The sequence below is a fragment of the Tasmannia lanceolata genome, unplaced genomic scaffold (genome assembly GCF_043159265.1).
Source record: "Tasmannia lanceolata isolate RefF3 unplaced genomic scaffold, GAP_Taslan_0.1 ptg000006l, whole genome shotgun sequence".
Lineage (NCBI taxonomy): Eukaryota > Viridiplantae > Streptophyta > Magnoliopsida > Canellales > Winteraceae > Tasmannia > Tasmannia lanceolata.
Window position 1 is genome coordinate 44,441,922 of NW_027518683.1, and position 27,968 is coordinate 44,469,889.

The following is a 27,968-nucleotide window of genomic DNA, read 5'->3' on the forward strand; positions in this document are numbered from 1 at the left end:
TTCCTTAAAAAATTGCGTCAATGTGAGAAAACACTATGGTGTGGTATGGGCAGGGCCTACGTTGTTCAAAGATGGGCCCACCATTCCACCAACGATTTCTGTTGGGTCCACCAACTGTTCCTGTTGTGTGTGTGTGGAGAGAGAGAGACCAGTCAAATGGTGGGAATACGTTAGCTAGCCGTCAAGGGGGGATGGGGGATATCAGCGCCCTATTTGTATCCCATCTTCTTGATGCAGTGATTAGCAATTTGACGGAATCGGCAATACAAGAAATGAAATCAATATGGGGGGGAGTCAGCTCATAAAATTGGACTAATTTTAATTAGGGAAAACATATCCTTTCTTTCCACACGGTGAGTTGGTCGACAAATTTGACTGGTCCACGTAGGGTGTGAATGGAATCTTGGTCCTCAGGTAGGGACACGACAAACTATATTTTCTTCGTACCCTTGCAAAAATAAGATGAAAGCCTGAAAGGGCGCTTCCATTGGCTGTACCTCACCAATCTTCTTCTTCTATTACAAAAGTTTCTCTGTTAATTTTTGGGTCTTTCAAAAGGATGATGCGATCCACACCATCGTTGAAAGTCTTGAAACAACCCGTGCTTAAAGTAAAGACTTTTCAAGGCGGACAATAAATGAGACATCATAGATCAAGGGCTGAGATTATTCAATTGATTTGGCCACACCTAGGTCGTTGTCCAGACCTTACTTTCCATGCGCGGGTCTACTGATAAAGTTGACGCGTCCATGGTTCTTGTCTCTTAGTGCTCTGGCGTCATTATTTTCTCCATTGGTTCGTTCTTGGGATTTTCTTCTTGTGGTATGGCAGAAATAACACAAATATAAATATTTGTATCCCTTTTTCTTGATGCATTGTATTGCAGTCAGTATATGTTAGTAGAGGGAATACACATGCTCCCCACTTAATAATTAATATTTTTCAATATATTATACAAACTAGGCATATTACATTTTAGAGATCCAAATGTATGTATGTTTTTGTGAAAATACACAAGTAAAAAAGTATAATGGATCTGACCTATGTGGATTATCTAAACCATTCATTTGTTAGCCCTTGTATAGATAGGCCACGTCTCAAAAATTTTCACTCTAGTTGTTCAATTTATGTTGGGACATGGTCTATCTATTGCAAGATCAATAAAAGAATTTCTTAGGTTAACTAGTAGGTGGGCCATACTATACATTTTTTTTTTAGCACAAGTTTTTTTTCCACAAAAAAGTACATAATTTAAAATCTCTTACTACAAACGGACTGTTCGGAAGACCATGTAATTTCCCCACTATTCTACAAGTTAAATCCTAGGCAAATGTTTGTCTCCTCCGAATTGACTACTCATACCACTAATCTACAAGGTAACTACCTGTATCCAAACAGAGCCTAAACCTAAAGTGAATGGAATTTCTAAAATTTGACTAATCGGCATGAATTAGGGAAAACCTATCTTTACTTTGAGTGGGTGAGTCGGCCTGATAAATTTAACTAGCCCCCATATTGTGAGAATGAAATCCCTATCCCAAATAGAGATGGGAGAAACCTATCCTTCTTTTCCGTGTGATTCTTTGAATTACCTGAACCATCCATTTTACACCAAATATATTGGAGGGTTAAGATCATCTTGTGAAGAAGATTTTTGGGATAGTGTCTAATCCACACAGTTGAATGTATTAGATATACAAATAGGTGGTGGACCTTATGTTACTTTTTTTCCGCATGTATTTCCAAGAAAATGCATGTTAAAATCATCTATTACGTAAGTTTTGGGGTCCTGATAAATTCACTCCTTCTATGATGAATGCACCTCGTATTTTTCAAAATGTGAGTCCCTCATTAGATGGGAGGGTTAGAACATCCTATGGGAATGATTTTTGGGGCACAACCTATTTACAATGTGGCCCATCAAATGGGCGGTTTGGATCAACCTATAGTGTGGACAGTACAGTCCATTTTTGAAAAATACCGGGTGAATCCATCCTAAAATGTGGTGAATTTATCATTAGTTTTGATTAAACTAGTGGGTTTTGGTTGCATATGGAATGATTTTTGACAAATTTGACTAACCCGCGTGGGCTCATTACTTTTGATTAAACTTGGTTCTTCTTCTTCTCTCTCACTGCTCTCTCTCTCTCTCTCACTGTAGACAAACATCTGGTTCGTTCTTGGGATTTTCTTGTTTCCTTAGGAGAAAGTATGGCAGAAATGGTACAAATGTTTGTATCCTCTGTTCTTGGTGCACTGATTGGCAATCTGACGGAATCAGCAATACAAGAAATGAAATCAATATGGGGTGTTGGTGTTGAGGAGGAGGTGGAAAAGTTAGAGAGGAAAGTGAAATTAATTCAAGGCGTGATTGAAGATGCTGAGGAAAAGCAATTTCACTCTAAGGCTGTTGGAAGTTGGCTTCGAGAACTCAAGAATATCGCCTACGACGCTAATGACATATTGGACGATGTTGCTTTGGAAGCTCAATCAAGCAAGAGACAGAAGGTAGGGGTTGTCCGGTACATCTCCTCTATTTTCCAGTACGAACGTGGCATAGCACGTGAGATAAGGGAGATTAGTGGAAGGTTAGATGTGATTGTAAAGGAAGGACATGACCTCCATCTCGAAATTAGAAGAGATGGAGGGAGGGGCTCCCAAATCGAGCAGGAGCGACGGGAAACTAGCTCTTTCATAGAGGAATCTGATGTTATTGGTAGACAAGTCGACAAAGACAAAATCATACAATTGTTGGTTTCAGATGATGATGATAAATTGTACTATGTTGTTCCCATAGTTGGGATGGGTGGGGTTGGGAAGACTACTCTCGCTCAATTCGTCTACAATGATCACAGGGTGAAGAATCATTTTGGGCTCAGGGTGTGGGCTTGTGTGTCTGATGATTTTAATGTGTTGAGAATAACAAATGCACTTGTTGAATCTGCAAGTGGAAGCAAGTGCGATCTCTCATACCTGGATGCCGCTCAACATCACCTCGAAGAGAAACTCAACGGTCAGAAATTTTTAATTGTTCTCGATGACGTGTGGGGTGAAAATCAAATTCATACTCATTGGGACACTCTACGAGCTCCTTTTGGAGTTGGAGCGAAAGGAAGTAAAATTATCATTACTACACGGGATGAAAGGGTTGCAAGGATGTTGGGCGCAATTCCTTCCCACCATTTGAAGGTTTTACCAGATGCTGATTGTTGGGAATTGTTTACTCGGCGTGCTTTTGCGGGAGGGATTTCAAATGCCTTTCCGGAACTGGAGGAAATCGGTAGGCAAATTGTGAAGAAATGCGAAGGCCTGCCTTTGGCAGTAAAGACATTGGGGGGAATCTTGTCCTATAAAAGAACTGTGAGCGAGTGGGAAAGGATTTTGACAAGCGAAATATGGAAGGATGATGATAATGAAATTTTGCCAGCTTTGAGATTGAGCTATTGTCACCTGCCAGCCAATGAAAAGCATTGTTTTGCCTATTGTGCCAAATTTCCTAAAGATCATTGGTTTGACAAAGATGTGTTGGTCCGACAATGGATGGCTACAGGCTTCATTCAAATCAAAGGAAGCACACTCCTAGAAGATATTGGTGGGGAGATATTTGATGATTTATTACTAAAGTCTTTCTTTCAACGTATTCACTAGACTTCAATATACGTGATGCATGATTTAATGCATGATCTAGCAGAATCTGTCTCAGGGGATGAATGCTGTAGAATGGAAGACGGTATGCCACGAAGCATCCCTGAAATGGCACGTCATTTATCATGGACTGACGTCAAAGAGGGTTCAATGTCTTTGGAGGCCTTGAGCAAATTTAAGAGATTGCGCACTTTACGACTGAGGGCTCCATCTTCCATTGACAACCAGATTCTCAATGATGCATTGATGGAGTTGAGATGCCTGCGTGTATTGGATTTGAATGGATCTGCAATCGACAAGTTGCCGGATTCGATTGGCCATTTGAAACATCTACGCTACCTTGACCTCTCTGGCACGAAGATAGAGAGGCTGCCTGAATCAGTAACTAATCTCTGTAATTTGCAAATTCTAGTTCTGAAATCTTGCTGGAATCTTAAAGGGCTACCCAAAGGTATCACGAATCTAGTTAATCTACGGAATATTTTTGTAGAGTCGGTTCCTTCGCTAGGAATTGGAAAATTAACTTCGCTCCAAACATTGCCGCATTTCAAGCTGTGCGAAGAGAGTGGTTGTCGATAGGAGAGTTGAAGAAGCTGAGTAACATTAAAGGAAGACTTGAAATTTCGGGTCTCGAGCATGTGCAAAACATAGAGGAGGCTAAAGAAGCCAATTTGAAAGATAAGAAATACCTTAATGAGTTGAGATTGCAATGGGCCCGATATGGCAGTTCACAAGATGGAATAGTCAATAACGATGGGGTATTGGAAGGGCTCCAACCTCATGCCAACCTCAAAGAATTAAATATAGAATCCTATGGCGGTGTCAGTTTTCCAAGTTGGATGTCACATCTCTCCAATCTGACTTGCATTACCATTGAGGTGTTGGGTATATATAATATAACCCATGTATGTTCTAATATAAGCCCAATAGGTAATGGACCAGGTGTAGTGGGCCCATTTGGGCTGGAGCCCATTAACCTCTCATAACCCTAATGTATCTCTATATATAGGGGCCGGAGGCAACAAACTTGGTATTCCAAAATAGATACCTTGGGTGTAATGCTTTAAGCATCCTTGCTTAAACCCTAATAACATTAACAATCTTAAAGCATCATTGTTTTAGGGTTTCATAAACGCCCACAAAAAGAAGAAGACGTATTTTCTCCCACACCGACACACCGACAGAAGACGTTTGGTTTTTTCTCTCTCGTATACACACAGCCTCCATCTCTTTCTTTCACTCGACGAGAGTTGGGTAAGGTTTTTTGATCTCTCGTCTGCTTCTCTCTCTCAAATAACAGAGAACCCTCGTTAGAAATACACGGCTGTGGGTTTTTCCGAATTGGGCGTGGGTATTGCTTCCTCAAAATCGTTTGGGTCTTCTTCTTTTTTTTCACCCATCTTGCAGTAACCACTCTATTTTCGTTTACTCATCTAGAGGGATTTTCTGAGAAACCCATCTCGTTTTGGATCGTTATGGGCATGGTTCACTGAAATTATCTCTTGGGATCGTACGAACCTCTCAACAAAAGGGTCGTCTGCCTCAAGCAAGTCCATAAGCATTTGAAATTCTAGAGTAGAATCGATCCTCTGTTTTTTGGGCGAAAATCTTCACAATCAATCTATCAATTTTCGTTTTTTGGCCACCGTTGCAATTTTTTGGGCAACCTCTCCTGTTTTGTTTGTTCCTCTGGATTCCACGCTTGGGAAATCCGATCCTCTGTTTTTCTTTTGGGTTCCATCGTTGGAACCCTCGTTGGAATTTTTGGTGGAAAACGAACCATCCATCCATCGTGTGGAATTCTTGGGATGAATTCATCTTTTGCGTTTTGAGACTCACAATCTGTCAATTCTCTTGGATCTTTGCAATGTCTCTGGTTGGAAAAGCCTAATCTTTCTCTTCTAATTTTTTGGGTTATTTCTATTGTGGTTTCATCATACAGAACCAGAGAAAGAGTCTTGTTTCCTTGTTTGGCGTCTCTCTTGGAATCACGATTTGGGTGCCCATATTGGTTTCACGCTTTGAGAAATCCGTTGGCATCAAGGAGGAGGAAAAGCCGCTGAACTTGGGGTTGTGTATTCTTTGGGTTGGATTACTCATCTTCCTCCCACAGAAATTGATTTCTATCGTGTGTTGCAGAAAAGTGGGGTCTGGTTCGGCATCTTCAGTGGAAGAGCTTGCGAAAAGCGATTTTGGAATCGAAATCACTCATTCTTTCCTCAACAAATCCCCCATCTTTGTAAAGGATTATTCCAGAGTTGCTAAAGCCGCTTTGGAGCCCATCTGAGTGAGCCGCCGGATTTTGGATTCGGTTTCTTAAACTTGTCGTCGGCCTCCTCTCTTGCAGCCGGTTGGTTGGTGAGCCGTCGTTTCTTGGCTTCGGTTCTTGGATCCGATTCTTGCTGGTGGAGTCTGTTTCGGTTCTTGGCTTTGATTCTCGTGATTCGGTTCTTGATTTTCGTCAATCAGGTGCACTCTTTCCAATTTTTTAATTTCATCTGAAATATCAAATGGAAAAGATCTCTATGCCTTTTGAGATGGTCAAACTTCACTCCTTTGGTGGATCTGAGTTTACCTCATGGAAGCGAAAGACTCAATTCAGTCTAAAATACATGAACTGTTTTTACACTGTTTTGAGTACCTTTGCTGAGACGGATGAAGACGTTGATGAATCTCAATGGCTTAGAGATGAGGATTTCTGCAAAGACTACTTGTTGAATTGTCTTTCAGATCGTCTTGCAGAAACTTATAGTAAATTTAACACTGCTAAAGCAATATGGGACAACTTAGATGCTCAATTCAAGAAGGAGGAGGAATTGTCCAAGACCCATCTGGTGGACAAATTCATGGATTTCAAGTTTCAAAAAGACAAGGAAATCACTCCTCAAGTTACTGATCTAGAGATTTTGAGATCTAAGTTGAATAATGAAAAAATAGCTGTCTGTGATTCGTTTCTTGTGGGTGCAATTATATATAAATTACCATCTGCATGGCACTCTTTCAAAACCGAGATGTATCGGAAAAAGGTGCAAGTGGGACTGGATGATCTCAAACGATTCATTCGAATCGAAGATGAGAATCGAGCTAGGAATAACTTGGAGATGGTTAGACAGCAACAGTCTGCTGCTAACGCGGTAACATATCCCAAGAAATTTCCTCGGAAATCCAAGTCACCTAAAAGTGACCATCCCAAGTTGGAGGCCAAAAAGACTATCTTTCAGAAAAAGAAGGGCAAGTGCCACAACTGTGGGAAATGGGGTCATTTTGCTGCAGAGTGTAAACAACCTAAGAAGGCTAAATCTGACACACCAAAAAAAGAAGCTCATATGATGGTGGGCAGTGCTGCGCCTAAGAATTTTATTGCCATGTTAGGCAATGGTAAGGCCAATACTTCTTCAGACTGGTGGTTAGATACAGGAGCCACCTGCCATGTTTGCAACTCGAAGAAACTACTTACGGATGCTGTTGGCGTGAAAGAGACCGTTACAGTGGCTAGTGGAGCTGAGGCAAAAGTGACTCACACTGGAACTGCGAACCTGGTCCTTTCTTCAGGTAAAATACTAACTTTAAAAAATGTTAAAGTAGTTCCTGCTATTCAAAAGAATTTAATTTCAATTAGTCTTTTAGACAATGCTGGCATGTGTTCATCTTTTTTGGGTGGTAGAGTAACTTTAACTGTTAACTCTTATTATTTTGGCTGTGCTTTCTTAATCGATGGTATGTATAGACTGAGTTTAGCAAATGAAACCGTTAGTCAGGTTAGTTCCACTTTGATTGATCCTAAGTTGTTACACACTAGATTGGGACATGTGAACAATACGAAAATGGTCAAACTTGCTAAAACTTATAATATACCTTTAGATACATCGATTAGATTTGACAAATGTGAAGTGTGTGCACAAACCAAGATCACTAGAAAACCTTTTCGTTCGGTTTCTATGAGCACACAACTTCTTGAGTTAATACATTCTGACCTTTGTGACTTTAAAAGTTTCACTACTCGAGGTGGTCGGAAGTATTTAATCACTTTTATAGACGATTTTTCTCGATATTGTCATATTTATCTCCTAAAATCGAAAGATGAAGCTTTTGATAAATTTAAAACTTTCAAGAATCGTGTTGAAAATCAATTGAACTTGAAAATTAAGCGATTTAGGAGTGATAGAGGAGGAGAATACACTTTGACAGAGTTCAAGGAATACTGTGCCTCTCAGGGCATAATACTTGAAACTACTGCTCCTTACTCACCTCAATCTAATGGCATAGCTGAACGTAAGAACCGGACATTAACTGAAATGTTAAACTCTATGTTATTGACAGCTGGCATGCCTACTAACTATTGGGGAGAAGCAGCTTTAACTGCAAATCACATCCTGAATAGAGTACCACACTCTAAGTTGCCCTCTACTCCTTATGAGTTATGGCATAAACATCCTTGTAGATATGACACTCTTAAGACTTGGGGCTGTATTGCTTATGTGCGGATACAAGACCCTAGGAGACCTAAGGTAGGACCTAGAACCAACACTTGTGTTTATCTAGGTGGTGCAGAAGATAGTGCTGCTGATCGGTTTTTGGATTTATCTACCAATTTGGTTATAGAATCTAGAGATGCAGTATTCTTTGAGAATAAATTCCTCAGAGATCATGGTTTGAACCTACCTGGCGATACTGAGATGGTTACAGAATCGCATGTAGAGTTTGAACAGAATACTTCTGACACCTGTCCTACACTGATTTCTACATCAGAACCTTTAAGAGTTTCTACAAGAGATAGAGTACCCAAGAACTTTGGTGAGGACTTTGTGACCTACCATGTAGAGAATGATCCGTCAACCTATAAGGAAGCGATGAGATCTAGGGACTCTTTGTTGTGGGCAGAAGCCATTGATGATGAAATGAGCTCTCTGTTACAAAATCAAACTTAGCAGCTAGTCGATTTGCCAAAAGGGGCTAAGACTGTGGGCTGTAAGTGGATTTTGAAGAAGAAACTTAATCCTGACGGATCCATAGCTCGGTATAAAGCACGTTTAGTAGCTAAGGGCTATACTCAAGTCAGTGGGATAGACTACTTTGATGTTTACTCACCGGTCTGTCATTTGGCAACGATAAGAATTCTTCTTGCGTTGGCTTCTATTGAGAAGTATGTTGTGCATCAAATGGATGTAAAAACGGCTTTCCTTAATGGAGACCTCACAGAAGAAATCTACATGAACCAACCTGAAGGGTTTGTCATGGAAGGTTTCGAGAACAAAGTTTGTAGGTTACACAAATCTTTGTATGGTCTTAAACAAGCACCTAAATTGTGGCATCAAAAATTTGACAAGGTAGTAAAGAGCTTTGGTTTTCAAACCAGTTACTCAGATAAATGCCTTTACTATCGTTCTGTGTCGAATAAGGTTGCGATTATTTGCTTGTATGTAGACGATATGTTGATTCTTGGTTCCGATCTCTCTGTAGTCAGTGACGTGAAAACCACTTTGGCTCAAGAATTCGACATGAAAGATCTTGGTGTGGTTGACACCATTCTTGGTATGAAAGTGAGTTTTAAAAGGCAAGGGATTACTCTTAGCCAAGCCCATTATATTGAAAAACTACTTTCTACATGGGGATACAGTGAGTGTAAACCGATTGAGACACCATTTGATTATACCAAGAAGCTGATCTCTAATGAAGGAGACAGTGTGAATCAGTTAGATTATTCTAAACTGATTGGTAGTCTCATGTATGCTATGAGTTGCACTAGACCAGACATAGCCTTTACAGTTGGCATGCTGAGTCGTTTCACTAGTAATCCTGGCCATGAGCACTGGGATGCCCTTCTGAGGCTGATGAGATACCTTAAGGGTACTCAAGGATATGCTCTATGTTATACTGGCCATCCTCCTATCCTGGAAGGGTATTCTGATGCATCATGGGGCTCAGAATTAGGAGACAGTAAATCTACCAGTGGTTATGTTTTTACACTGGGTGGAGCCGCTGTTGCATGGAAGTCAAAGAGACAGACTTGTATTGCTCTGTCATCTATGGAATCGGAACTTTATGCTTTAGCTTCTACAGGAGATGAAGCAGAGTGGATAAGAGATCTGATCCTGGACATTCCATTGACCCATTTAAAGATTAACTCTTTAAGTTTGTTCTGTGATAATCAAGCTACAATTACGATTGTGAAAAACTCACTCTTTAATGGTAAGAGGAGACATGTGAGGCTGAAACATGCCACGCTGAATTATCTTCTAGAACAAGGTATTATCACTTTGGTTGATGTGCGATCGAAGGATAATATGGCCGATGCTCTTACGAAGGGACTGAACAAAGATCGAATATTCAAAACTGTGGGGGAGATGGGGTTAAAGACTGTGTAGACGTGTCTTAACCTACATTCCTATTATTTTGAATTTTTTGAATCTCCCTACCTTGGCCAAGATAAGCACTTGATATGTTTCAATGATGTTTACAGTTATCTTTATGTCATTCCACATTTGATGACATGTCTTTCTTGGGAAAGGTTGTTTCATTCCAAACTTGATGATACAGCTTAACTCAATTTGGATATGATGCCTGTAACATTTCAAATGGAAACATGGAATGGTTCTTTGTAAAAGAAACTATTTAGGTCTTGTTCTTGTTTGAAACTTGACATTGATGCTTATTGATATTAATATTTGTTTTTCAGCCATTATGAAATTGTACTAAGTTCTTCTTGTAGAACTAGATACTTTTAGTAAAATACACAAACGATTGGATTCATTTTTTAATGAAATTCATATTTGATAATTTACAGGAATTGGCGAAAATGAAAGAGATTGCCTCAATTTGGATCTTGATGAGGATGACTTACTTGATGAGTGAATCCTTATAGCGCAGTGGGAACTATTATTTTCTTTTCCGTTGATTAAATAGTTCACCTACATATGAAACTGCTTATGTTTGAGTTTAGATTATTTCTAAAAACTTTTGGTTATTCTTTAAAGTATTTTGTTTTCAATTGGATTACAAATCTTTATTGATATGGTGATATGGGTGCTTCAAAATTTTGTTTGGACATCACATTATCTATCTATTAGATTGTGCTATATGTAGAACATAGGAGGAGATTGTTGGGTATATATAATATAACCCATGTATGTTCTAATATAAGCCCAATAGGTAATGGACCAGGTGTAGTGGGCCCATTTGGGCTGGAGCCCATTAACCTCTCATAACCCTAATGTATCTCTATATATAGGGGCTGGAGGCAACAAACTTGGTATTCCAAAATAGATACCTTGGGTGTAATGCTTTAAGCATCCTTGCTTAAACCCTAATAACATTAACATGAGGATTGTAGAAATTGCGAACATCCCTTTCCTCTTGATTGCCAGCTACCTTCTCTTTGTGAGCTCACCTTACAGAACTGTCCCAAGCTGCAGGTGTTGCCCGCTGACCTTCCTGCCGTCACACAGTTACTTATAATTGGTTGCGGAAAGCTGCAGGTGTTGCCCGCTGACCTTCCTGCCGTCAAAAAGTTAAATATAAATGGTTGCGGAGAATTGAGTGCCCTTCCGAGGCTCCCATCTATTTGTGACTTAGAACTCATTAGTTGTGGCGTGAAGATGCTATTAAGCTTGACAATGCCTTGCCCTATCTCTCTTCAAAGGTTAAGCATAGGAAGGTGTGATCAGTTGGAGTGCTGTCTCGAGAAGGTCTCTTTGCAAGATCTAACCTCTCTCCAACATTTGCAAATCTCTGACTGCCCAGGACTAAAGTCCTTGGGATATGGAGAGGGGGGGCTTCCCACCACGCTCAAATCATTAAGAATTGTCGGATGTCCTAATCTCAAGTCCATGCCTACTCGGCTGGAAAACCTCACCTCTCTTGTAGAGTTATCCATTGCTACTCAACTCCCGCTTTTCTCAAAAGAGTCAGCACTGCCCATGACAATTAAAGACCTTCAAATATTTTCATGTGACAATCTCATGTCCTTGCCCAAGGGGATGCAAAGCCTCACCTCTCTCAAAAATTTGGTGATCCGTGAATGTCCTCAACTCCATTCCCTTTTTCCAAATGATGAAAATAATGACTATGGACTGCCCACCGAGCTCATTACTGTAGAAATCCGCACTTGTCCTAATCTCAGGTCCTTGCCCAAGGGGATGCAAAGCCTCATCTCTTTCACAAAATTGGTAGTCCATGAATGTCCTCAACTCCATTCCTTGTTTCTAGATGATGAAAAGAATGACCCTAGGCTGCCCACCACGCTCACTACTCTAGACATCTCCGCATTTCTTAATCTCAAGTCCTTGCCTAAGTGGATGCAAAGCCTCCTCCCCTGCCTCAAAGAATTGAAAATAAAAGATTGTCCTCAACTCCATTCCTTGTTTCCTGATGATGAAAATAATGACCATGGGCTACCCACCACGCTCAATAACCTAGAAATCTCTTCTTGTCCTAATCTCAAGTCCTTGCCCAAGGGGATGCAAAACCTCACATCCCTCAATTATTTAGATATTATTTACTGTCCCGAAATATCATCCTTGCCAGAAGATGGCCTCCCCACTACACTTAAAAGTTTGTATATTGGTGGATGTCCTAAATTGAAGGAATCATGTCGAAAGAACGACGGCCAAGATTGGCCCAAGATACAACACATCCCCCATTTTGGCTGCTGGTAATCATCATTAGACAAAGGTGCTTCCTCTTTCCCCGTTTAAACATTTTCTACCATTGCATTATTATTATTATTATTATTTTAATCTTCATGATTTTAAGAAAAATTAAAGAAACTAAGCCAAGGAGGGTCCTTCTGTACAAAACATGGCAGATGTAGAAACATGAACGAAGGATTTTAAGAATCAGAGCGAGAGCTGAATCGATGGAATTTGGTGGTGGAAAGAGATTCTAGAATGTAGATGGGATTAAAGGGTAGATTGTTGGATTACTCTCAGTTCCTCTACCTTGCCATCCACAACCATGACAGGTAAACAAAGATAAGTATTTCTTTCATTTTCATTGACACAAAATTGGAGCATGTCTGTCTGCTTTTTTTGTATGATTCTTCATGTTTTTTTTAGGGTGATGAAAACATCCAACCTTTAGATTAGAGTTTCAGTTAGGATGAGATACTAATAGATTTCGTTTAGACTTTCTATGTTGGTTGAGATAAGAATCTTATTCAATAGTAAATGTATAGGGTGGATCTAAGCTTTTTGAGAACTTTCCTCCAATTATCGTATCTTATAATAATTTCGAACTAGATTATGGCCTTTCTAAAACGAATTGTGTGAGAGAGGGAGAGATCTTAGGAGAACTTCATGCATCTAAATTTTAGAGGCGTAGGTTGGTTTCCTTCCTAAATTTTGTTAGAAATGGATTCGGATTTGTTGTTAGGATTTTAATAGAACGAGATATCCTATTGGATCCTATATATTTAGGAAGAGAGAAAGTGGAAAAAGATTTCCATGCATACATTTAGGAAGCTTCTTTGGTTAATCAATTACATGTGATTTTATAGATTGAGAAATTAGAAACATTAGGAAGTCTCTTAAAATGTCATGACTTGCAAGGGAGAAGGGATTGATTAGAAAAATTATTTAGGAATTTTCTTTTGAATTGTTGAGAGAGAGAGAGAGTAATCTAATTGGTCTAGAGCGATTGAGAGAAATTTTCAATACAAATGTTCAAATGGATGCGTAATAGCCATTTAAGGCAGCAGAGAGAGCAGTAGTCATGAATAAAGTTAAAGTACAAAACTTAAAGCTTCATACCACAACATGCAGAGAAAATGTTCCCCTGACGATTTTATATGATTTCCACCACCTGATTTTTTTTAAAATTTTGGGGAAACTTCCTTTCGAAGGGACGTCCAAGAGAGAGAGAAGAGATGAAAAAAAAAGAGAGAAAGGGGAGAAACAAAGAGAAAGAAGATAAAGAAGATGAATACTGTTCTTTTAATGGTGGTAGTTGTACATTGGAGAAAAATATTTATGAACCCTTTGTCAGAAAACTTCATCTTCTATTTGGGAAGATAGGATGACACTCGCTGATAGGATTTCAATGCATGATATATAAGCGACTCTTTTATTCTGTAAGGTCTTTATCATGATTTAATGCAATGCATGGTCTTTATCCTTGAATTATGAGATTTCTCGCTTAACTTTGACGAGTACCAAGAGATGATACTTGAAATTCAAACACTCGTTGTTCAAGTATGGATTGATTCCTACATCTAACTATTTACTTAGCCTCTAAAATTGGAATAGAATTTGATCATGCATGTTAATTAAGAAGGTGTCTATACATCTCCACTCCTTTGTGACAATTAAAAATGTTGATATTATAAAATAAATGCTTTGATAAAAGAATTGGGGCATATATCCAAAAGAAAAATTGAAACTTGCGTACATCTGAAAAACCTGAAAGGGTCCTACACGGTTGATCATGGACTGAGACGGTCGATCGTCCAGGGTCTATTATTTGGGTACAATCGATCGTTTATTGGAATTTTAGGATAAGTGGTGCCTTGACACATTTTGGTGACATATTTCAAGGGAACATTATTGTAGACACCCCTATTTTGCTCCACTTTATCCAACAAAGGCGTTTGTTAGTTCTCCTCATTTTAGAGTCCGTCCCTGTGTTTTCCTGTCATTTTCCATTATTTTCCATCAATTTCCATTTCATTTCCATCCATTTTCTCTCGGGGCATTTTTTGTGAAAAATTCAAATTCCATAGGGTTAGTATTTCGGTCAATTTGACTAGGGGACGACTTAATTTCGAAAATTTCGGTCCATTATCATTTTAAAATTCGGAATTTTAAGTTGGGCCCACTAATATTAAAAGATTTTGCAATTTGTAGGAATATCTATTCTGATAGTGGACACCTCTAACATTTTCAAAGTTTATATATTAAATGAAAGAAAATCGAATTTTATGGAGTTCGGCTAACTTTTGTGTCTGCTTGGGAAAAGATAAAAACCATTTTTTTAGGGTTCAAGCTTCTGTACTAATTAGAAAAGAAAACGTTTTATATAGAATCTCAATTCGCATACTTTTTGTGGGACCCACTTTGGGTCTATCTATTGCAAGATTAATAAAAGAATTTCTTAGATTAACTCGTAGGTGAGCCATACTATACATTTTTTTAGCACATGTTTTTTTTTTCCACAAAAAAAGTACATAATTTAAAATCTCTTACTTACAAAGGACTGTTCGGAAGACCATCTAATTCTCCCCACTATTCTACAAGTAAAATCCTAGAAAAATGTTTGTCTCCTCCGTATTGACTACACATACCACTGATCTACAAGGTACTACCTGTATCCAAACAGAGCCTAAACCTAAAGTGAATGGAATTTCTAAAATTTGACTAATCTGCATGAATTTGGGAAAACCTATCTTTACTTTGAGTGGGTGAGTCGGCCTGACAAATTGGACTAGTCTCATATTGTGAGTAGGGCTACAAACGAGCTGAGCCAAACATTGGGGTGTTTGTGCTCGGCTCGCTTGGTTTGAGGGTTGGCTCGTGTTCGGCTCGTGTTCGTGACGAGCTTTATTCTATGGGCTCGTGTTCAGCTCGCCAAAATTCAACAAAGCTTGAGCTAGGCTCGGCTCGGTTCGTTTAGTAAACGAACGAGCCCGAGCTGAGCTTTTAATGAGCCGAATTGAGCAAGGCTCGAGCTTGGTTGGGTTCGGGTTCGGCTCATTTACTAAACATGCCATCAAAACATGAGGTGTAAAATGGTGGGCTAGATGCATAGGTTTGGTTAGAGAAGGTGGACCCCACCTCACCAACAAAATTAGGGGTAAAATTGTGGGTCTTGCCTTATACATAGGTCTGGGTAGAGATAGTGGGCCTCCCATGCTACCCTTGAGATGTAAAATAGTGGGTCCAACGATATGCATGGGTTTCGATAGAGTCAACAGACTCAAACATATGACCCCGTTCTTTACACTTTAGTGGTAGACCTATTATTTTCGGATGTATATTTTACATACAGCCATTCAAACATACTATTGAAAATGCAAACCAGGTCGAACCCCTATTTATTTGATACGGTATACTCCTCAAACCTGCTCTGGATTTGTTCCATCGCGAAGACCCAAATAAGGAGCTTTTCTTCATCGAAGGTAAGACCCTTGAGTTTCCATTTCAAATAGTATGTCAATCAGCCACTGAAACACTTTAGTCATATACCCAAATCCAAACAAATCCTGGGAAATAAAGGTCTACATATTTGGATAAAAAAAACCAAAATGAATAATGCTAAGAACTAAGGATCACCATTCCCAGTTTTTCTTCAATCTGGCAAAAAAAAAGGGTTAATGGCCCCTTTTCATTTCTTGGAAAAAAATTTTCCTTCCGTCCAAATAGGGCACAACTTAAATTCTTAGGCGGCAAACTTAAATTGTTAGGAAGGTGGGGGGAAATCAAACTTTTGGAGGTGGAAAAATTATTCTTAGAAAAACTCTTTCCGAAAAAGGCGAATGACATTTTGGAATCCTACAGGCTTAGTGAGTGTGTGTGTGTATCTAATACTATATAGAAGAAGAGAAAATAAGAGAACTTTTTGTGGAATTACACATCACTTTTTTTGACTTTTTTTAACAAAGGCACCCATTCAACACACATATTTTCAATCATACCCCCTCATTTATGCTTTTTAACAAAGGCGCCCATTAAAGCCACAGAATTTCAATCCTACCCCCTTCCTTTATGCTTTTTTAATAAAAAAATCTATGGGGTGATCTTAACCATCCGATTTAAGAGGAACAACATATTATGGAAACCTCTATAAGATTGGAAGGCTAGGATCAGCCTATGGAAATGATTTTTGGGGCACAACCTATTTATGTTGTGTTCCATCACATGGACGGTTTGGATCAACTTGTGATGTGGTCCGTACAGTTCATTGTCTGCCCGTGCATCGCACGGGGTTTTTTACTAGTATATATATATATATATATATATATATATATAGAGAGAGAGAGAGAGAGAGAGAGAGAGAGAGAACAGAGTTCCTAAGGTGTCACCTCATATAGCTTATATGAGGTGGCGCTTAAAAACATAAGGGGCCCACTTTGTTTGGATGATCCAAAGCATTCATTTGATAGGCCCTCACATAGATAGGGTGTGCCCAAAAAATTAACTTCATAGGATCATCCTAACCCTTCCATTTGTGGAGGTTGAAATGGATGGATATAAAACTCCATAAATCTACCCATTTTTAACCTCCATAAATGGAAGGGTTAGGATGATCCTATGGACCTGATTTTTTGTAGGCATCATATCCATCTAAGAGCCTTTCAAATGAGTGGTTTGGATCACCCAAAAAATGTGGGCCTTTTATGTTTTGTGAGCGCCACCTCATATAAGCTATATGAGGTGACACCTTAGGAACTCTATTCTCATATATATATATATATATATATATATATATATATATATATATAACGAACATAATCCGAGCTTTAAAGCTCGGCTCGGCTTTATGAACCGAGCCTAAAAAAGTTCACGAGCTTGTCCAAGCCGAACTATACAAAGCTCGTTTATTTGACGTGCCTAATTTTTGGGCTCGGGCTCGGCTCGTTTAGTAAACGAACGAGCCCGAGCCAAGCTTTTAATGAGCCGAACCCAAACATGCATGTTCGTGATCCGGCTCGGTTAATTTGCAGCCCCAATTGTGAAAATGAAATCCTTATCCCAAATAGGGATGGGAAAAACCTATGCTTCTTTTCCGTGTGATTTTTTGAATTACCTGAACCATCCATTTTACACCAAATATATTGGAGGATTAAGATCATCTTGTGAAGAAGATTTTTGGGATAGTGTCTAATCCACACAGTTGAATGTCTTAGATCATACAAATAGATGGTGGCCTTACTGTACTTTTCTTTCGCATGTATTTCCAAGAAAATGCATGTTAAAATCTTCTATTACATAAGGTTTTAGGCGGTGATAAATTCACCGCCTTCTATGATGAAATCACCTTGTATTTTTCAAAATGGATGGTACAGCCCACACCATAGGATGATCCAAACCGTCCATTTGATGGGCCACAACATAAATAGGTTGTGCCCCAAAAATTATTTCCATAGGATGATCCCAACCATCCTATCTATAGAAGTTTCCATAATGCGAGTCCATCTTTGGATTGGAGGGTTAGAATCATCCGATTGTAATGAATTTTGGGGCACAACCTACTTATGTTGTAGCCCATCAAATGGACGGTTTGGATCATCCTATGGTGTGGGCTGTACAATCCATTTTGAAAAAATAGGGGGTGAATATTGTAATAGAAGGGGGTGAATTTATCAACTGTGTATTCCATAGGGGGTGAATATTTTTTATGGAATTCGGTGGACTGAAGTATTCTTTTCATTTTCTTTAACCCTAAATTGGAGCACGTCTGTTTGCTTTTCTTGTATGATTTCTTATGGGTTTTTTTTTATAATATTCCAAAGATTTTTTATTTAAATCTGGAATCATTAAAAATGATTTCTCTTTTTTAAATAGGTTTAAGAAAAATAAGAACTACGATTCTTACCAGTACCGTGTTGGATTTTATATGCTCTCTGTTTTAGCATTCCCTTTTGCCACGTGGCACCCCCTCTATATCCAGTTTTACTCGATTTCAATAGATTAAAACTAAAGTTTCGATTTAAGGAGGCTCTTATTGCGTCTAAAATTTTGGGATAAAAACTAAAACTAAAAATGGATTTTGGTTTTCCTTCAAGAGATTTTGGTTTGGGATTTTCTTTTCTTCCTTCAATTATTTATTGTCCTTGATTTTTTAGTTTATGGCATTTTATTTATCAATTGGATTTCCTTCTAATGCATCCAGTTTGAATGGATTAAGGGTTGGAGACTCCCTCTCTAATTTAAGACTGGGAAGAAAGTACTGATGAGTATTTTCTAGACTTTTACAATCTGTTTTTTTTTTATCATTTTCCATATGAATGCATGCCCTCCCTCTCTCTCATCTGTCCAAATTCCAATTATTAGGCTTCTACAACACTTAAATTCATTAGACTGAATGTGGAGTAGAGGCAAGGAATTAGAGTGAAGGGAGTAGAGGTAAGGAAGCATGAAATTCTGATGTTGGATGAAGATTTGGAAGGGTTTAATTGAATTTAAACCCTTTCCCTACCATCTTCTTAGCATTTTGTATCAAAAAGTGAAATAAATAACAAATAGTTAACCATGTATGTGTCTGTTAATTAAAGGATTATTGTTCAGCCGAGTGATAAATCGATAAATTGCAAGCTCTTCTCCAATTTATGTTATTGTCTATACTTGTGTGTTTCTACTGGCTTATTGTTATTGAAAATTAACAGTAGGCAAGTAAGTCTTCTTTCAATTACAAAAATCATCTACTGTTCTTTGTGGTAATAAAAAAATTTGTACATATGTATGTATGAATATTTTGTTGGAAATTTATCGATACTTCGATTTTCATTATTTGTGGTAGTAAAAAATTTGTCAAGCTGATTCTTTATTTGTCGTCCCCGTGCAACGCACAGGTTTGCAACTAGTATATATATAAGTAAAGCGGAATCCTCTAAGTTGTGGTGTTGCCACGTTGTCTCTCTTTATATGGTCTTATGTACATCGTTTAGAATTCCAAACGTATTCCCAAATTTAGAAATACTAAACGTTTATACTATATATGATGATATACACAATTTATGTTTCCAAAACGCATAGATTTTTCACTTGCACGAGATAGAAACTACCTCCTTGCATTCCACGCTTTCAGTGCTATATTTTAGGAAAAAATTTGTATATATGTAAAATAGAATCTTGGACGACGTGGGTGTGCCACGTGTTAACCCATCTTTACAACGTATTTTAGCAAAATTAATTATTATTAGTTTCCTGCTTTTCACTTTCTAAGTCCTACTTTTTCGCACAAATATAGAAAAACAGCCCAATCGGTTTCTTTTTTCTGTCTTTTATTCTAAAGTTTCTTATTCGATATTATTAGATTTGGGCGGAGAGTGGCAGTCCAAAACGTTTGTAATCCTTTCCTGCTTTTTAGCTTAAATTGTTTCAAATCTTACTTTTTAGCTCAAATAATATGATCAGCCCAATCAGTTTCTTTTTTCTATCTTTTATTCTTGCCCAATCAGTTTCTTCCTTTCTTCCTCTCTTTCTCTCTATTATTATTATTATTATTATTATTATTAGTATTATTATTTTAATTTCTTGATTTTATTCTACTCAAACTCTTGAAGAAAACTAAACGGTTAAATCTCAAACCGATGAGAATCGCTTTTTTATTATGGTGGAGTAAGGTTTATTATCTTTAGATTTCATTTCCTCATTTTTGGATGGTTTGGAACAGTTATGATTAGGATCAAACTTTAAGATTTGTTATAAATTAAATATTTGAACCATTTCACTTTGGGTTAGGAGGATTGAAAAAAGAGAGAATATTAAGAAGTGGTTTCCGAGTGGAAGTAGGGACAACGTCCAATAGGTCTTTTCATTGTCCCTCAAGCCTCATGTCTCTATAAATGCAAGTTACTGTTCATAGGGAGAGGGAGAGAGTCGTTCAATGTTGGGTTGTTTTGAAGACTTGGGCAAATAGAGGTGGGTGGGTATTCAAAATCCATTAAAAACTGTTCCCAAAAAAAACATCATGTGCAAAGGTGTGAAAACGTTCGACGTGTCCAGGATTTCGCAGGACCGTGAATCTTCCCAATTCAGGGCGATAAACTTTATTGAGATTTTCTTCCAATCAATCTCCAAGTCGGTTCACCAAATAAATCATTGCATGCAAGTTGGGTTTCCATGTTTCATTATAGTATTCATTAAGCAATTTGTTCATTTATGCTTTTAATAAATTTTAATATTCATTTTATTTTTTGGCCACCCGGGACTGCAAGTAGTTCAATAGTAAATGTATAGTGTGGATATAAGCTTTTTGAGAACCTTCCTCCAATTATCATATCTTATAATAAATTCGAACTAGATTATGGCCTTTCTAAAACGAATTGTGTGAGAGAGGGAGAGATCTTAGGAGAACTTCATGCACCTAACCTTTAGAGGTGTAAGTTGGATTCCTTCCTAAATTTTGTTAGAAATGGATTCGGATTTGTTGTTAGGATTTTAATAGAAAGAGATTTCCGATTGGATCCTATATATTTAGGAAGAGAGAAAGTGGAAAAAGAATTCCATGCATACATTTAGGAAGCTTATTTGGTTAATCAGTTACAAGTGATTTTTTAGATTGAGAAATTAAAAACCTTAGGAAGTCTCTTAAAATGTCATGACTCGCAAAGGAGAAGGTTTGGTAGATTTTTGAGGAGCTTAAGGGAGAGATTAAGAATTTTATTTAGGAATTTTCCTTCGATTGGTTTAGAATGATGAGAGAGAGAGAGAGAGAGAGAGAGAGAGAGAGAGAGAGAGAGAGAGAGAGAGAGTATTCTAACTGGTCTAAAGGGAGAATGAGAGAAATTTTTGGAAATGCTTTTGATTGTGCTGGACGTCTTTATAAGATTTCCACCGCCTGATTATTTAAAGCTTCCTTGAGTTGGTCGGCTTTACAAAGCTTTGTTTTGGTATATCGATTTGGGCCTGGAGAAATTGTTGGATTTGAGAAATTTTGGGGAAATTTCCTTTGGAAGGGACGTCCAAGAGAGAGAGAGAGAGAGAGAGAGAGAGAGAGAGAAGATGAACACTGTCTTGCATTCCGAGGAATGCCTCCGACGATCGCGAGTGACCTGCAGTGGGTCACTCTATTTGGTACTTCGGTACCCCATGATTATGTGTTATGATCGATAGCCTATTGATAAGATTTTGATTTTTATTTTCCATGGATAGCCTTGCTCTGGTTTATCTAGTCCCATGAAAGATGAGAATTTTCTGAAAATATACATTTTGATGCCTAGTCATGATTATCCACTTTGACCTACCAGTTTTGACGAATATGAGGATTTTGCTATTTTGCTTTGTGCTCAATCCCGAACATTGATTTTTGCACATGTTTATACTTAATCCCGCTCTGGTTTATTTGTTTGATAAAATGTGAGAAATTCTGAATATCTTTTATGACCAGCATTTCTGATTTGTCTTTACTGGAATAACTTATTTTAGCCTTTCTGTTTTTTGGCATGCTTAGACACAGCTAAGGCAGCACTATGTTACTTGCTGATTGTTAAGCTCACTATGTTGTTACCTTATGTTTTCAAATTATGAGATTTGACTTTCCATTGGAGGCAGGGAGAGTGCCTTCTTAGGCTAGCCATAGGGGTTCTGGTTACTTGAATCCATTATATCATTTGGTATGCGTGAGCAATTTATTTGTCTTGAATATTTAAAAGAATTCTAATGGGTCTTGTGGGTTTGGATATTAGTTATTTAAGAATGTGGAGATCTTCAGAAGATCAAAGCACTCGTTTTGGAAATGATGGAAGGATATCGACGGTTTGTGGAAGGCCTGAACAAAATTAGGACAACGATCGAAAAGGCATGCACGGCGAAATAGAAAAAGAGGAGAAAAGAAGAAGGGAGAAAAAAATCAGCCAGAAGAAAAGGCGAAAAAGCTGCGAAAGAAAGTTCGTAGCTGAAGAATCTACCGCCATGGGAAAAATCCAACCCCCGGCCATTTGTTCATCAACGACTAAATCATTCTAGAAAGACACAACGAAGGAGCTTTGATGAATGCCACGATGAGATCGTTTTAAAAATGGGGTTGTCTCAACCATTGATGATGACATACCGCAAGACAAAGAGAAAAAGAAAAGGCTGGAGACGGAAAACGACTTTTGGAAAATGCGCAAGATCTGATTTTTCATCAATTGGTTCGAAATCTCCAACCTTGAGGACAAGGTTGCTTTCAAGGCGGGTGGAATGTTACGCACCAATATGGGTCCCACTCTGGGTAAAATAAATTAGTTTACATATTCATTATTTTTAGATTTGCTAGGAGTCTTAGAGATAAGGATTATCTAGAATGGTTGGTATTAGGTAGTTTTAGAGAAAGTGGTGACGTGAGTTTTTTATTTATAAATAAGATGTAAGGAGTCTTTGGAAATCAACGCAGGAGGATTGATCCTTCCCTCTAAGTGGATCAAGAGGCCGATCTTCCCTCCGAGAAGATCAAATCAATTGCGAACCGATCTAGGTTCGTAACAAAGTATTAACTGGTGTTGAAGATATGTGTGCACCCTTGTTTTAGGGATATTTATGTCTTTCCATATGTATTCATGCGTATATTAATATATGATGTGCGTGAGAGACAGTACGGTTCTCTCATTTTACTTCTTCTCTCTAAACTCTCTTCTCTGCTCTCATCTTCATCTTCAATGTAGCGTATAGCATCGTATTAGAGCGAGAAGTTTGAAGATCGAGATTAAAGGTACCTAACCCTAAACCTACAAACCCAATTTCTACTTTTCTCCCTAACCTTAATCCTAACTGTACCCTTTCCAAATCTCCAAACCCAAATCTTCAAATCCCCAAAACCATAACCACCACCACTAGAAGTGATCAAAATACAATTTTCAAAACCCAAAATATATATGCGCACACCCTAGGACCCTTTCCAAATCTCCAAACCCAAATCCCGAAATCCCCAAACCCATTGCCACCACCACTAGAAGTGACCAAAATCCAATTCTCCAAACTCAAAATAAAATATATATGCACATACCTAAACACCCTAGCAAAAAAAACCCCACTTTATGATTTTTACATCATCCAAACCCTAATCGCACTCCTAAACCCTAGTCGCACAATCCAAACCCTAATTCTCATCAACCCTAAACATAATCGCACCACCTCCCTTGCCTTTTCTCCATTGTCACACCCTAATCATAGCCCTCATCCATTGATCTCACCCCCTTTCCTCCAATTTCGGCATCATATCCAAACCCTAATCCATTTATTTATACAAATCAGTCCCTAAAATTTCCCTTTCTTCACTTTTACTCATGTTTTAAACAACTATTAGTCGATATTTTCACTTTGTGGATGGTTCCGGGTGTTGGTGATTCGTTTTGATCATGATATTAGTGTTGACTTGTGGTGTTGGTGATTATTTCTATCCCGTAACAAAATAGTGGAGTGTCATATCACATCTTTAGATGCAGTTGTTGGTGCCTATTTTGTCGATGGTTTGATAGTAGTTGGATGGTGTTCCGTAGTCGCTGTTGATTACTTATTACTCGGTTGTGACTTATTTTAGGGTTATCTGATTGTCGTTCGTTGTGCATGGGTTGGTTGATGTTTCTGTCGTGTATGGTTTTTGTTGGGTATTGTTGGTGGCTGTGGTTATTTGTTTGTGCTATTGTAATTAACTCACAGATTCAGGATATTGAGATTCATTTTGTGATTCGATATCGCTTTGCCTTCGACCTCTTCTATAGTACCTAGTTCGTTTCCTGTGACTTCTATGATGTCCGTCAGGCTTGATGGTTCGAGCTATCCTGCTTGGAGTCGATCTGTTCAGCTCTATCTCCGTGGGCAGGGCAAGTTGAGTTTTATTACATCGGATCCCCCTAATCCTAAGGATTCCTCTTATGAAAAGTGGAGTCAGGAGGATGCCCAACTTCAGTCACTCTTATGTCAGAGTATGGATCCGAAGATTGCTAGTCATATGTTGTTTCTGAATACCTTTTGTGCAATTTGGTTACGTGCAGAGACTCTCTATTCGGAGACTAACAGTCTCACTCGGATCTGTGATGTTTACATTGATTTCTTCACTCTACTATCCTCCATCCACGGCACTTGCTAAGTTGGCAAAGCAGAAAAATGAGATACATGTTGCTCGATTTTTGGATGGACTTGGTCCAGATTTTTTGCCTATTCGTCAGCAGATCCTAGGCCTTGGTACTCTACCGGACATGGACGAGGTTTTTTCTCGAGTTCAGAGAGCATGTCGTATTGATACTTAAGGTGATATGATTGGTGAGCAGTCGGCCCTTGCCGTTCAGTCTAGTTGCAGTAGAGGCACTGGGGGTCGTGGTTGGAGTCACAGAGGTTCTGGTCGTGGTTTTGGCCGTGATTCAGGGGGAGGCCGTACCACTGGTGGTCGTGGAGCCCGTTATTGTTCCCATTGTGATATCGAGGGTCATACTGTTGATTTCTTTTATGATTCACATCCAGAGTTACGACTCTCTAGATCTGCACATCATGTTTCGGGGACTTCTACAGAGACTCCCACTTTATGTCTACTAATTCTTCCGAAACCCTAGTGATCCCTCGCACTAAATATGAGTCTCTTCGATGCCTAAAGGAAAAAGGGAAACAAGCATATGCCACTCTTGCGACGGAAGGTAGCACCCCATCCTGCTCTCTCAGTCATTCCAGTTCATGGCTCATTGACGCTGGAGCCTCACATCACATGACTGGTAACTGTAGCCTCCTTAGCACCTTTAAGCCTAACTCTTCTTCTACATTGGTTTCTTTGGCTAATGGGGCAAAGTACCCCATTTCTGGTACAAGAGACACTTCTGTCAATTCTCAATTTTCTCTTTCTTCTGTTTTATGTTTACTTAGTTTCTCCTGTAATCTTCTTTTTGTTAGTCAACTTACTCGTCGACTTAATTGTTCAGTAACATTCTTTCCTTCTTATTGTTTTTTTCATGATCTGGCGACTGGGAGGAGGATTGGTTCAGGACATGAAGTGGATGGTCTCTACTATCAAAATGGTGTTGCAGACAGAAAAAATCGATATCTTGTGGACATAACTAGGACTCTTCTTTATCAGATGCATGTTCCTAAATCATATAGGGCTGAACCCGTTCTCACATCCTGTTTTCTAGCGAACCATCTTCCATCATCCGTTCTTGAGAATTGATCGCCTTTCTCTGTCCTACATCCCTTTGGGAATCCATTTCCCTTCCTTGAGTGTTTGAGTGTATGTACTTTGTTCATGATCTTACTCCTGGACTAGATAAATTGGAACTTCGAGCGATTAAATGTATTTTTCTGGGCTATTCTCACACTCAAAAGGGCTATCGGTGTTTTAGTCCTCAGCTTCATCGTACTTATGTGTATGCAGATGTTTCTTTTTTTGAAGATAAGCCTTATTATACTGGAACTATTTCTATCCAAGTTCCAGACCCTGAGGTTCCATTACCTGTCCCAGTCCCTATCTCAGTACCGATTTCATCACCTGTTGTTCAACCCAAACCTTCGCAGGTTTATTCTCGTCATCATTAGCAAACCGCTGGTCATGATGCCACTTCATCCCCTTCGGCCCCCTAACCGCTCGCTCTCCTTAGGTTTGTGATTCTTTATTGAAGCTCCGATTGCATCTCGTACCCGATCTCGTACCGCTCATCACCCTATTTCTGATGTGGTTTCTTATGGTCATGTGCCGCCTTCTTACAGTTCTTTTTTTGTCCTCTCTATCTTCTATTTCTATTCCTCACTCTGTTGTCGAGGCTTTTGCTAATCCAGGTTGGCGAGCAGCAATGGAGGCAGAGATGGGTGCTATGAAGGAGAATCACACATGGCAGTCGGTCCCTCTTCCACCAGGAGCACAGGTGGTTGGCTGTAAGTGGGTATTCACAATGAAATATCTACCAGATGGGACAGTAGAAAGACTGAAGGCTCGATTGGTTGCAAAGGGATACACACAAACATATGGCATCGATTATACGGACACATTCTCTAATGTGGCTTCTGTATCAATTAGATGTCAAGAATGCATTCTTGCATGGTGATCTACCGGAAGGGGTATATATGGAGTGATAATTAAATTCATTGGTCATCTTAGACCATTAATTCGGGGGATTTTTTATAATTATGCAATTTAGGCCCAGACTTGGGGCATTAAGGTCCTGTTAGGTTGGGATTATGGATAATCGACTATCCACTATAACTGATTTTACACTCAATTATGCTTAAATGTGTGTTCGGTTTGCTCATCTAACAATTGCTTATAATCCATAATCCAATTATGCGATTATGATGTAATATATTAACAGCTATAATCACCAAATTCGGTGCTTATAAATCGAATTGTGCATTTTGGAGGCGGAAATTTCCCAAATTCCGACCCCACCATTACGCCAATATAAATCCCTTCTTGAAAACACTCTCCCCTAGCAACGGAACCCTAATTCCATCTCTTTCACTCCACAAACCCTAATCTTGTGAAACCCTAACTCCACCTCTTCACTCCATAAACCCTATATCTTGTGAAACCCTAACTCCATCTCTTTCAATCCAAAAACCCTAGACAATGCGAAACCCTAGACCTTGTGAAACCCTAACTCCATCTCTTTGTCTCATCAAAACCTAGACCTTGCGAAACCCTAACTCCATCTCCCTCGGATTCCTCCATTGATGAATCGGAATGATAAGCATCGAGCTTCATCTCTCGACAAACCCTACCTCCTTTAAGCTTCTCTTTTCTCCATTTTCTCTATATTTTTATAATAGCTGATTGTCATAATTGGTTGCAACAATTGCAATCGGTTGGTCCATAATCCCAACCGAACAGGGCCTAAGTGTGGCAATTTCAAAGCTAATGAGCCACCTCATATACTGGCCCTATGTATTTTGCATGGGCCCGCCCTCTCCTCTTTTAATAAACGTAAGAATACAGTTTTTAGAACTCAAAACGCACCCTATGCAAAGATGATCAGGAAAGTGTTGATCGCCTTTTCTTCAGCTGTAGTTTCACTGCCTAAATCTGGAGATCGGTTCTCTTGAGGGTCGGGTATTTTAGAAAGCCCAAAAAGAGCCTTATGGAAGAAGGACAAGCATCCACAGCTCTTAAGTTTGGCTTCTCGATGGCAATTCAAAAAAAATTGGAATGAACGAAATCTCAGAATCTTCGAAAATGCCTCCCACCATAAGCAGTACATTCTTGGGACATCCACATGGAAATCAAGCTAAAAAAGCTACATAAGTTGAATCTCAAGGACAACACGGACGACAAGATAAATCTGAATTCCTCTATGAAGTTCGGCTACAGATTCTTTCCAATCTAATGGGTCTTTGGACGATGAGGAAGGTGGCATCGGCAGCATTGTGAGAGATAGAAAGGGAATGGTTCTGGCTATGTTCTCTGAAAGTGTAACTAGAAAAGAATTATATGCTCTAGAGCTGCTTGAGATAAAGAAAGGGATTGATCTTGCTATAAATCATGGACTGTGCAAGGTATGGATCGAATTGGACTCAAAATTTGCAGTGGATATAATCAATGGGAGATCAAAGGCCCCTTGGAAACAAGTCATGTTTGTCGATCAAATCTCAAGCTCCTTGAGTCGCTTCCTTTCTTGGTGAGTAACCAACTCTTGGAGGGAAGGAAATATGGCTGCAGATTTTCTCTCAAAAAGAGGCTGTCCTTGTAAAGTAACCAGTTTACTCATTAAAAAAAAA

General features: G+C 38.9%; 1 protein-coding gene across 1 annotated transcript; it reads left to right on the plus strand.

Annotated features, from left to right (window-relative positions):
- The first annotated feature begins 2,125 nt into the window (after positions 1–2,125).
- Positions 2,126–27,872, plus strand: LOC143879056 (uncharacterized). The gene is made up of 10 exons (XM_077381254.1): positions 2,126–3,646; positions 3,689–4,096; positions 4,198–4,403; positions 5,588–5,884; positions 11,010–12,195; positions 24,039–24,100; positions 24,272–24,484; positions 24,548–24,800; positions 26,037–26,132; positions 27,562–27,872. The coding sequence occupies exons 1-10, from the start codon at positions 2,212–2,214 to the stop codon at positions 27,870–27,872; spliced, it is 4,467 nt and encodes a 1,488-aa protein (XP_077237369.1). The 5' UTR covers positions 2,126–2,211.
- Positions 27,873–27,968: the final 96 nt, after the last annotated feature.